At 47.8% G+C, this 11,096-nt stretch overlaps 1 protein-coding gene across 2 annotated transcripts; it reads right to left on the bottom strand.

The window, feature by feature from the left end:
• Positions 1–30: 30 nt before the first annotated feature.
• On the bottom strand, positions 31–10,857 carry LOC122625183 (phospholipid-transporting ATPase ABCA3). 2 transcript variants are annotated; one of them, XM_043805154.1, is made up of 10 exons: positions 9,948–10,857; positions 9,741–9,884; positions 8,112–9,404; positions 7,620–7,999; positions 2,749–3,201; positions 2,331–2,671; positions 1,878–2,201; positions 1,429–1,777; positions 344–1,093; positions 31–268 (listed from the first exon to the last, which is right to left on the bottom strand). In XM_043805154.1, the coding sequence occupies exons 1-10, from the start codon at positions 10,818–10,820 to the stop codon at positions 88–90; spliced, it is 5,088 nt and encodes a 1,695-aa protein (XP_043661089.1). In that variant the 5' UTR covers positions 10,821–10,857; the 3' UTR covers positions 31–87. The 2 variants fall into 2 exon arrangements, with proteins under 2 accessions (XP_043661089.1, XP_043661090.1); XM_043805155.1 differs by lacking the exons at positions 31–268; positions 344–1,093; positions 1,429–1,777; ... (1 more) ...; positions 2,331–2,671; positions 2,749–3,201 and adding an exon at positions 7,464–7,565.
• Positions 10,858–11,096: the final 239 nt, after the last annotated feature.

Genomic DNA, 11,096 nt, shown 5'->3' with positions numbered 1-11,096 from the left:
ATTTTAGGGGGAAATATTAACTTTTTAAATCCAGCAAGGCAATTCGATGTCTCTAAATAGTTTAAAACTGACTTGAAACTGTGAAACTTATGGATTGTCCTGATGTTGATCATAGGTAAAGATCTGGAAGCCCACGAGCATGTTGCGTGTGATAAAGTAGTCCTCTATGTTCATTTCGAAGGCATCCTTTCGCAGTGTAAGAAATATGTCCGAGAAGGTGGTGGTGCCCAACGGCATTTGAAATACCATCGAGTCCTCCCTTTCGATTCTGGAAATGAAACATCATTGTTGAGTGAGTGAGTTTCAGCTATTCCCGCTGCGAAGAGCCAAAGGTTAAACTTACTTGAGCACGGCCTCGGGGAACTTGATCTCCATGAAGGCACTGAACTTCTTGCTCGGTGACATGGGAAAGTGGTTGATTAGGTTCCAGGTGGCCCGTGACATGCTGACATTGGGATTGACCTTCCGCTTGAATCGAACCTCCAGCTGATAGCCATTCTTGTAGTTCTCGTTCTCCGTGTCCATGGGCCGTATCATCCAGAGTTGGCCCTCTAAAAGAAGTGGCGTGCGCGGCGACAGTCGCTCGGCGTCCAGACCTGTGAGCATGGTGTACAAGAAACTGGAGCCCATCGCCTGCATGGTGGAGGTCATCATCAGGATGATTCGCTTGCCGGTAGGATCCAGTCCAGCGGGCACGCCGTCCACACAGATGAGATCCGGGGCACCCAGCACGGCGTAGGCGAAGTATAGTCGCCTGATTTGACCCGTGGTGCACATGCGCACTGACCGATTCCAGCAAGGGGTCAGTCCCACCAGCCGGAGCAGCGCCTCCGACAGTTCGCGGCCTATGCGGTGCCTGTGGCCCTGAAACAGGGCGTGAATGTACAGCAATTCGCGGGGGGTGAACTCCGCCGGAAGGCTGTCCTTCTGCGGACAGTAGCCCACCATCCGGTAGCACCGGAGAGGGTGATTGTTCACCGAGCAGTCGTGGATCCAGAGCTGTCCAGCGTTCATCTTCGTCTCATTGACCACCACCTTGAGCAGCGTAGTCTTGCCGGAGTTGTTCGCTCCAGTGATGCTCAAGCACTCCGATCTGCGTACAAATGATATTCAATGTTTATTTAAATTTGTATTTCTTTATATTTGTATGTTGTAGAAAATTACATTCAGTAATTTTGTATTTTAACTATCAGATACCCGTTCTTTATCTCTCTATCTATAGAAATTGACAACAAAGCACTAAAATGGGGGCATGCCAGGTTTGGCCAATGTTCTAAAACACAGCGTTAACTCGGACATATGGACGGATCGAAATTATATATACTTTTCAGGGTCTGACACTTTTTTTTAGCTGTTACATACTTTTCAACGCATCTACTACAATCTGGGTGTACAAATGAGAAATGTAATTCCCAAACTAATACTTGCTTGGCCACAGTGAAGTCCAGATCATTGAGCACTCGGTGTTGTCGATACTTTGAGACAATCCCAATCCCGATAGCAGCGTATTTGCTGCGCTCCTCTTCATTCAAATTCCTGGCCTGTTCTTTTTCTGCCAGGGCCGCGGTGTCCTGAGATAAAAGGCCAGGGAACTCTCTGTTTTCTTCATTGCTATTCGAGGATCTCCTCTTATTGAAGGCCAGACGACAGTCGGCAAAACCCAAGATTGAATGGTACTCGCAGACAAAAAAACAAGCCAGAAGGATTACATCTATGATGGTCAGTACGACCAGATCCTGGTAGATGCCCGAGGTGGAAGTGCCGTAGTCCGTTTTGACTATAACATATTAGAGATATTAAGGACCAATAAACATTATTTTTGTATCATAAGATAAGTGGCATAAACAGTGTTTTTCCTGTATGGAATCGTACTCAACTGCAGCAATTGGGGGTGCTATTGCACTTGAATACCTCGGCGGAGGTGAATTTCACGACGGGATCCGTGCAGATTAGTTTGAATTCGTAGACCATGAAGAGCTTGCATATTACCGTGGCCACCGCATACATGGCCAAGAAGGTCGGCTCGAAGAGCATGTTATCGCGATCAGTTTTATAGAACTGCGAGAAGCAGACGAGGCCAATACTGTTAATCCCGCACAGCCACAAAAATCCATAGCACGGATTCCGGCAGAGGCTCGCCGTCAAATACGCGAGCAGGATCACCCACAATCCTCCCAGCATCAACGTGATGGATATGTAACCTGCGGATGTCAATGGGCACAATCAAAATGCTGTGCGGTAAATATATACCAAGTCCATTGGTGATAACAATGTCTGGCAGTTCTAAAATTTCAATTTGCTATCGTCACTTAACCGACAGGACATGTTACCGTAAAGCATAACGTCGTGGTTGGGATCCTCGTATATGGCCACCATGGCCACAACGCACACGCAGAAGACCAGCAGGAAGAGCAGATCATACAGCACCGTAAACGTCCAGTAGCTGCACACCCTGACTCCGGCCAAGAACTGCTGCTTCTTCAGCAGGCTTCCACGCTCGCTGATCAGGTAAATCGAGAATGCTGGCCAAATGAAGGTCAGCACGAAGCAAATGCCGAAGGCCAAGCAGCTACCAAAGGTATGACTGCTAGGCGGAAAGGTGTTGATGGTCGTCCGGAACGGCAGCGGCGTCAGGGTCACATCAATGGTGGCCTCCTCGTCGAACAAGTGCCTGCAGCATATGGTGAAAAAAGAATCTCTATTATCTGCGATATCTTTAAGCGATATGTTTAAGCAACTAGAACCCACCTGGCCACCGCATTATGGACAATATTCAAGGCGTAGGGCGCAGCGTGCAGTGGTATGTTATTGAACCAGGCGGTGACGATCTTCTGATCAAAGGTGGCTCCGAAGATGAAGCGGGAGTTGACATGGGAGGTGAACTCGTTTTGGGACAACAGGGCGTATGCGTTATGCCGGTTCCTTGTCAGCGTCGCCACATGAGCGTCGTACCAATAGAGCAGCTCCGTGTAATAGGCGTGCATGTCCTTGACATCCTCCTCCTCGGAGAAGAGCTCCACGAAGGCGTCCACTGTGCGCAGCTGGCTGAGGTTGAAGGTCAGCGGTGCCAACTCATAGTTCTTGCCGTAGATGAAAATGCTCGAGAAGGTGCACACTGCTATCAGAGCCATGGCCAGAATCTCGAAAATCAAAACGATCCAGTGTCGGCAGGCCGCAATCCCACGTTTGTAGATCACCGCCCTGGCATTTGTAATTTTTAGACAATATACTAATTATATGTATAGTTTGTGACGCGGCCGCGCACAATAATAAATAATAGATAATAAATAACAAACAATAAATAAAACATAATTAATAATTCATAATAAATACTAAATAATTCAATACAATAACATAATTCATAATAAATAATTCATAATAAATAAGTCATAATAAATAATACATAATAAATAATACATAATAAATAATAAATAATAGCGAATACATGACACATAATAAATAAGGCATAATACATAATAATAGATAAAACCATAACATAATAAATGATCATCATAAACAAGGCCAAATTCAAACAAGGCGCGCAAGCGCGCCCAAATAATTAGAGGGGCACACTAACCCCGAAACCCGGCCACACTAAGTCGGGCAATTCGGGCATACGGACATACGGGCACACTAAGCCAAGGGCTATATAAAGCGGGCGGCTGGCCTCAGAATAGGCAGTCGGTGGTCGGAGTCGACCGAGGTGGAAGTCACCAGTGAGCGGGAAAGCAGCAGGATCAGGACCAGGATCGACGAGTGGTAACTATTGGAGAGTAAGATCAACCCCCCTACGTATATACCCCTCCTTAGCTGACTTCAGGGTCCGAATTACGTATCTACGCTGACTTCAGGGTCCTACTTATGTCTATACGTTGACTTCAGGGTCCGAATTACGTATCTACGCTGACTTAAGGGTCCGTATAATTCTCTACGCTGACTTAAGGGTCCGTATAATTCTTTACGCTGACTTCAGGGTCCGTATAATTCTCTATGCTGACTTAAGGGTCCTACATATAATTCTCTACGCTGACTTAAGGGTCCTACATATAATTCTCTACGCTGACTTAAGGGTCCGTATAATTCTCTATGCTGACTTAAGGGTCCTACATATAATTCTCTACGCTGACTTAAGGGTCCGTATACTTCTCTACGCTGACTTCAGGGTCCGTATAATTCTCTACGCTGACTTCAGGGTCCGTATAATTCTCTACGCTGACTTCAGGGTCCAACAACATAGGCTTACGTTGATTCAAGGGTACTCGACGAAATTCGGAGCGGCCGTGTATGGAATACCGCGTCCCCGGACGAAGACGCGAGGTACGAAGAGCCTCGCTGTGGAAGCCGGAAACTAGGCCGAGGGAGCCTGTACAGTTTTTATATATAATTATTGTAACCAAGAAATTGAATGAATAAACTCTGCGTCTATATTTAAGCCTAGTTGAGGTTAACTCTGCGCATTATCACTGGGACTCGGGTCGGGAATTCCTCTCTAGCACCACTGTCCTGAAAGAAAGAAATTTCCTGGACGACCCTGGCCAGCCCTGACTACCCGAGGCACGGCTGAACGTCACAGGTGGCGCCCGAACAGGCTAAGGTGGTGACTAGAGGAAACCGACGCCGGGAGAGTGATATGGCAACAAAACCCGAACTAGCAGAATACGCGAGTGAATTCGGATTGGATCCGTCGGGGAAAAGCAAGGATTTACGGAGAACAGTGGCTGCTTATTCGACAAGGATGGACGACGGGAAGGAGACAAAGATGGAAGGAGAAATGGAGACGGGAACAGTCGACAGAGTGCGGAATTGGGGGATCAGATACCAGGGGACGACAAACCCGCTGGAATTCCTCGAGAAAATGGAGCAGTGGGCCACCGGATACGGACTACAGCACGATCAGCTGGTCCAAACAATGCCGTTTATACTGGAGGGAAGCGCCAAAGATTGGTGGAACACAAAACCAACAAAGATCGACTCGTGGGTTCAATTGAGAACGGAACTGTTAGAGTACTTCTTACCACCGAGGTACGAGGAGCGGTTGCAAACCCAAATAACACAGTTGAGACAGAGAGAGAACGAACCAGCACGGGAATACGCGATGAGCCTGAGGAAGCTCATGAGGTTCACGAAACTGTCGGAAGCTGAAAAGCTGGATTGGGTATACAAGAACTGCAGGACCAAGCTAAAGCTGTACACAAGGAGGAACGGATTTACAACGCTAACGGAGTTCCTTAAGCTAGCTGAGGAAGTGGAGGAAATTGAGCAAACGGGAGCACAGACCGAACAAGCAGGACCACAGGCACTAAGACCAGAGGTATGCATGAGCTGCGGAGGAACCGGTCATACGGCCCGCACATGCGGCAACCCACCAAGGCTGTTCTGCTGGGTGTGCGGACGAAACGGAGTCAGGACAACGGAGTGTTGCCGAGCTAATGCGGGAAACGAAAGAAGGCCTGGGCCAGTAAAGCTGGCAGCTCAGGCAAGAAGAACAGCAACAGGCGATATGAAATGCGACGGCTACCAAATAGTAGCACAATTCGGAATAGGGTGTAGGAGTGCCAAGGGCATAATAGACACCGGAGCAACGAGAAGCGCGATAAGTAGGAACATGTTCCAGGATCTAAGAGGAGAGGGACAGTGGATCAGGATAAACGCGGAAATATCGCTGGCGGACGGATCACGGCGGAAGGCGATCGGAGGATTTGGAGCAAGAGTGGAGTTCGGGGGTCGGAGATTTGAAATAACATTCATGATCCTACCGAACGTCGATGGCGGAATCCTACTAGGGATAGACTTTCTGGCAGGAGCAGGAAGTACACTGAGATGTGGCGGATTAGAATTGGAGATACGGAGGGTCAAAAAGACGAGAGCCGTGGAATCTGCGTCGCCGGACAGAGATATCCTAGAGCTCCACACCGAGACCACCAACGAGTTGGGGTGGACAGTGCCAACCGGAGCCAGGATATCGGAGGAAGTACTGGCAAAGATAAGGGCGAACCTGGCGAACAAACAAAAAAGGACCCAACGGCGATGGATAGAAAAAGACGGAGAAAGGTGGTGGCGCATCACATCCAACCGTGGAAATTATGTCACGGTGAAGCGTCACTTCCCAAAGGAGGGGGGAGTGTGACGCGGCCGCGCACAATAATAAATAATAGATAATAAATAACAAACAATAAATAAAACTTAATAAATAATTCATAATAAATACAATAACATAATTCATAATAAATAATTCATAATAAATAAGTCATAATAAATAATACATAATAAATAATAAATAATACCGAATACATGAAACATAATAAATAAGGCATAATACATAATAATAGATAAAACCATAACATAATAAATGATCATCATAAACAAGGTCAAATTCAAACAAGGCGCGCAAGCGCGCCCAAATAACTAGAGGGGCACACTAACCCCGAAACCCGGCCACACTAAGTCGGGCAATACGGGCATACGGGCACACTAAGCCAAGGGCTATATAAAGCGGGCGGCTGGCCTCAGAATAGGCAGTCGGTGGTCGGAGTCGACCGAGGTGGAAGTCACCAGCGAGCGGGAAAGCAGCAGGATCAGGACCAGGATCGACGAGTGGTAACTATTGGAGAGTAAGATCAACCCCCCTACGTATATACCCCTCCTTAGCTGACTTCAGGGTCCGAATTACGTATCTACGCTGACTTCAGGGTCCTACTTATGTCTATACGTTGACTTCAGGGTCCGAATTACGTATCTACGCTGACTTAAGGGTCCGTATAATTCTCTACGCTGACTTAAGGGTCCGTATAATTCTTTACGCTGACTTCAGGGTCCGTATAATTCTCTATGCTGACTTAAGGGTCCTACATATAATTCTCTACGCTGACTTAAGGGTCCTACATATAATTCTCTACGCTGACTTCAGGGTCCGTATAATTCTCTATGCTGACTTAAGGGTCCTACATATAATTCTCTACGCTGACTTAAGGGTCCTACATATAATTCTCTACGCTGACTTAAGGGTCCGTATAATTCTCTATGCTGACTTAAGGGTCCTACATATAATTCTCTACGCTGACTTAAGGGTCCGTATACTTCTCTACGCTGACTTCAGGGTCCGTATAATTCTCTACGCTGACTTCAGGGTCCAACAACATAGGCTTACGTTGATTCAAGGGTACTCGACGAAATTCGGAGCGGCCGTGTATGGAAGACCGCGTCCCCGGACGAAGACGCGAGGTACGAAGAGCCTCGCTGTGGAAGCCGGAAACTAGGCCGAGGGAGCCTGTACAGTTTTTATATACAATTATTGTAACCAAGAAATTGAATGAATAAACTCTGCGTCTATATTTAAGCCTAGTTAAGGTTAACTCTGCGCATTATCACTGGGACTCGGGTCGGGAATTCCTCTCTAGCGCCACTGTCCTGAAAGAAAGAAATTTCCTGGACGACCCTGGCCAGCCCTGACTACCCGAGGCACGGCTGAACGTCACAAGTTGCTGCAAGGGTATATAAGCTTCGGCTTGCCGAATGGCTCAGTATAAATGTAAAGGGTTTGATTGAAGCTATTGAGCCATCACACTCTTTAAATAGAATATATATAGAAAAGCTTTTATAGAACATTGTTTTGCAAATACCTGCCGTGCAAAAAAAACAGTTTCCAGCCAGTCCTCCGACCCTTTTCATTGGCCTCCGCCAGGGCGGAATAGTACTCCTCCAGCAGGATTTGCGCGTTTTCGTGCGATTGAAAGGCGCCACTCTGGTCATTGTCCTCGCAACCGAATCGCAGGAAGATTTCCTCCATCGACGTGTCCCGAATACGAAAACTGACCACACCCAGTTGCTGCATGTTCTCCTCCAGATCATCGATCAGCATGGGGAACTGATCCTCGTACTTGTTCTCCAGCACGAAGGTGACCTTGTAGCCAATATCCCTCTCGATACTCATGTTGGGCATGTAGCTGTTCATCATGCCGAACAGTTCCTCCATTTTGTAGTTCTTGCCCTTGACGCAGGTCTGGAAGTAATCAAATGGAGGTGTTAGGAACTCGTAGTAAGCTCTGGAAGTTGTAAGGTAATCAAGGTCGAGTTGTAGAATGCTGCAGGAACAGGAGAACTCAAATCCTCACCAATCGATAGCCATGTCCGTACATATTCTTCAAAAACGGCTTCGTTCCGGTACACTTGAGCTCCCCATTGGACATAATGGCCATCCGATCGGCAATATTTTCGGCCAGAGCCGGCGAGTTGGACACCAGGATAATGGTGCGCTTGGACTTTTCCTCGTTAATCAGGTTCCAGACCAGCGACTGCGTGCGCTTGTCCAGATCCGAGTGAACGTCGTCTATGAGGATTATGGGACTATTGCCGACGAAGGCACAGCAAATGCTAACCAGGCACAGATCGCGATCAGTGAGATTGCGGATTCGCTTGGTCTTCAGGTGTCCGATTTGCAGGGCGTTAAGAAAGTAGTTGGACTGTCCATCGATCTCGATGTTATTGTGCAGTCCCTTAACTCGGCAAATGAATCGCAAATAATCAATGACAGTGAAGCCGGTGAGAAGCATGTCCAGGCCAAAGGCGATGCCCAGCTCCATTGAGGCCGCCTTCCTTTCGGTCTGTATATTGTGGCTGGATATCATCACAGTGCCTCGACTGGGCTCCACCAAGCCGGCTAGAATTTTGAGCAGTGTACTCTTGCCACAACCATTGTGGCCCATCAGAACGGTGACCTCGTTCTCGTACACATTCCACGAGAAGAGATTCAATGCCGGACGATCGTTCGCCGCAAACCGCTTGCACAGCTTCTTGATCTTCAGCTTGAAGCGCCGATGGGAGGGCTCCACCTCATAGATTTTCGTGGAGTTAACGCCAATGGCCTGACCCTGATGGGTGAAACTGTCCCCGCGTTCGTGGTATGGATCTTCATGTACACCGGCATCCGGGTTGGGTTTTTTCATCTTCTTGCCGGATCGGTCGCCACCTCGCCACATGTCCACGTAGAGGCCAATCCCGCAGTAGACCAACGAGTTGAGCATGAAGATCCAGGTGCTCGAGGTCACCGTTATGGGACCGCCGCTATAGTTGAGGTTGTACCCAGTGTCCTCCCACGAAATATGGACGATCGACTCCCGTTCGATGAGGAATTCGAACACCAGAGTTGCCACCACATTCGGCAGCACATACGACACGTAGCGCAGGGCGTGAATATTTCCCTCCAAGCTGTTCGACAGAATGAAGGTCGGCACGTAGGACATTATCCACAAGATGGTCAACACCCGAACGGCGTTGAGGGCGTTCCGGAAAAACGCCGCCACCATTATCGAAAAGGCAACTGCAGCGCAGTTGTAGCAGAACAGCACTAGGAGCAGTACGTACCAGGGCGTTTGGGTCAGCACCCCGTGGTCCTGGTCCCATCTTATCTGTAGAGTGTAGAAATTAGCATATTTGTAGCACAACGATAGTCATCGAAGTAAAATAATATCTGCTTTCGAACCTCTTTGCAAACGTAAGTCAAGTTGCATGAGGATTTAGACAGGAAAGGCAAAACTAGGGATAAATAATTTGCAAGAAAGGAAGACTTTCTAACCGCATTGAAATTCACTACCCGTCTAGCTATGGTTCTCGACTATCATATACCCGTTACTGCTACATTTATTGTTAACAACTTTCTGACGTTCTTTACTGCGGTCTAAAAATCTCTATTAATTTTCCCTATGGTAATGGATTTATTCGGAATATAAACTTAAGAATCCTACCTTCAAAAGTGCTGCAATGATTAGCGAACTTAGCATCTCGTATATCAAACCCTTGAGGTACCACGACACGAAGTGAATGAGATTGCCAATGTTCATGTTAATCAGGAACTGGCGAACTTGGGACTGCTTCTCAGATACCACCTGCTAAAAGATAAAACAAGAAGCTTAAAGAAGCTTTAAATCAATGAAATAAGGTCTTCGGCTTACCCAGACGAATAGCTGGGCGGGAAAGAGGAACCCAATTATGATTATGAAGGACATGCCGTAGTCGAGGTTACCCATCAGCGGATCCTGTTTGCGGCCTGTGACGGGAAAGCGTCTAATCTGAATGGTCGGCAAGGACTTGTGACTGGTCAGGACGAGGAAGGATTCGCTGACGGCCTTCTGGAGCCGAATGAAGCCCTCGCGAACATATCCAACAAATCCGCCCTCATACGGCTGGTTGAGTCGGATCAGCACAAAGGTGTGCGGATGGTCATTGTACAGAGTCATCCAATTGGCCATCCGAAAGTCGCCGTCCAGCAGCCTTAGTTCGCTGGGCAGGAGGATCGTGTAGTTGAGCATCGGCTGAATGTTCGAGTAGGTCTCCAAGGTGTCCTCCTCAAAGATTTGGTCCTCTATGAAGGGCCTCCCATCGAAACAGATGCCCGCGAACAGGCTGTTCTCGATCACCGACTCTCGCATCTTTTCGCAATCCTCGAAGCCCACCATCGTCATCGGCTCGACTTGTTTCTGCACCCTGCGCATCATGGCCTGAAATATGCCGTAGCGTTTCGGTGCCCACCCAATGACCAGATGGGGCGTGAACGGGTTCCCCTTCACGTTGTGCTGATCGGCCACCTGTCGCGCCTTTTGCAGCCTGTCGACCATCTGCATCCAGCTGCGGTCCAGGTCGATCGGATCGTACACCCTATCGGCTCGGGAATCCACCGGAATGAAGAACCGCATCAGCACCGCCACGAGGGTGAACAATGGCGGCAGCAGTACTATGACCAGCAGCTCCAACGGATTGGCCAGCTGCAACTTGTGGTTCTTCCAGTTCATCAGTAAAAACTTGCGGATGTAGCCGCGCACCGTCATCGTTCCAGGGTTTTCAGATGGGCTCGGGTTCCATAAATTTTACGTCTGCCTTTAGTGCCAGCAGGCTACTGCGATTAAGTGTGAGCCTTGTTGGAAATAAGAAAATTAAATAATAAAAGCTGCCCAATTGATTATATTTGACCATCCACAGCGGGTAAACGTTTTTAATTAAAAGAAGGTAAATGGTCAGTAGTAATATATACTATGTGTGATATACTATTTTTCCTCCTTATTATTCTTGCTATTTTCCAACACCTTTGATAGCCTTACCCTTCT

The sequence above is a fragment of the Drosophila teissieri genome, chromosome X, assembly GCF_016746235.2.
Source record: "Drosophila teissieri strain GT53w chromosome X, Prin_Dtei_1.1, whole genome shotgun sequence".
Lineage (NCBI taxonomy): Eukaryota > Metazoa > Arthropoda > Insecta > Diptera > Drosophilidae > Drosophila > Drosophila teissieri.
Note: the sequence above shows the minus strand (reverse complement) of the source record. Positions and strands in the feature narration are given on the sequence as shown.

Excerpts from the sequence above, each read along its gene's own strand:
- LOC122625183 (XM_043805154.1), bottom strand. The coding sequence starts at position 10,820 with ATGACGGTGCGCGGCTACATCCGCAAGTTTTTACTGATGAACTGGAAG. Across the intron at positions 3,202-7,619 it reads CTGTTTTTTTTGCACGGCAG|GGCGGTGATCTACAAACGTG; the intron begins GTATTTGCAAAA and ends TACAAATGCCAG. Across the intron at positions 1,094-1,428 it reads CTGGACTTCACTGTGGCCAA|ATCGGAGTGCTTGAGCATCA; the intron begins GCAAGTATTAGT and ends ATTTGTACGCAG.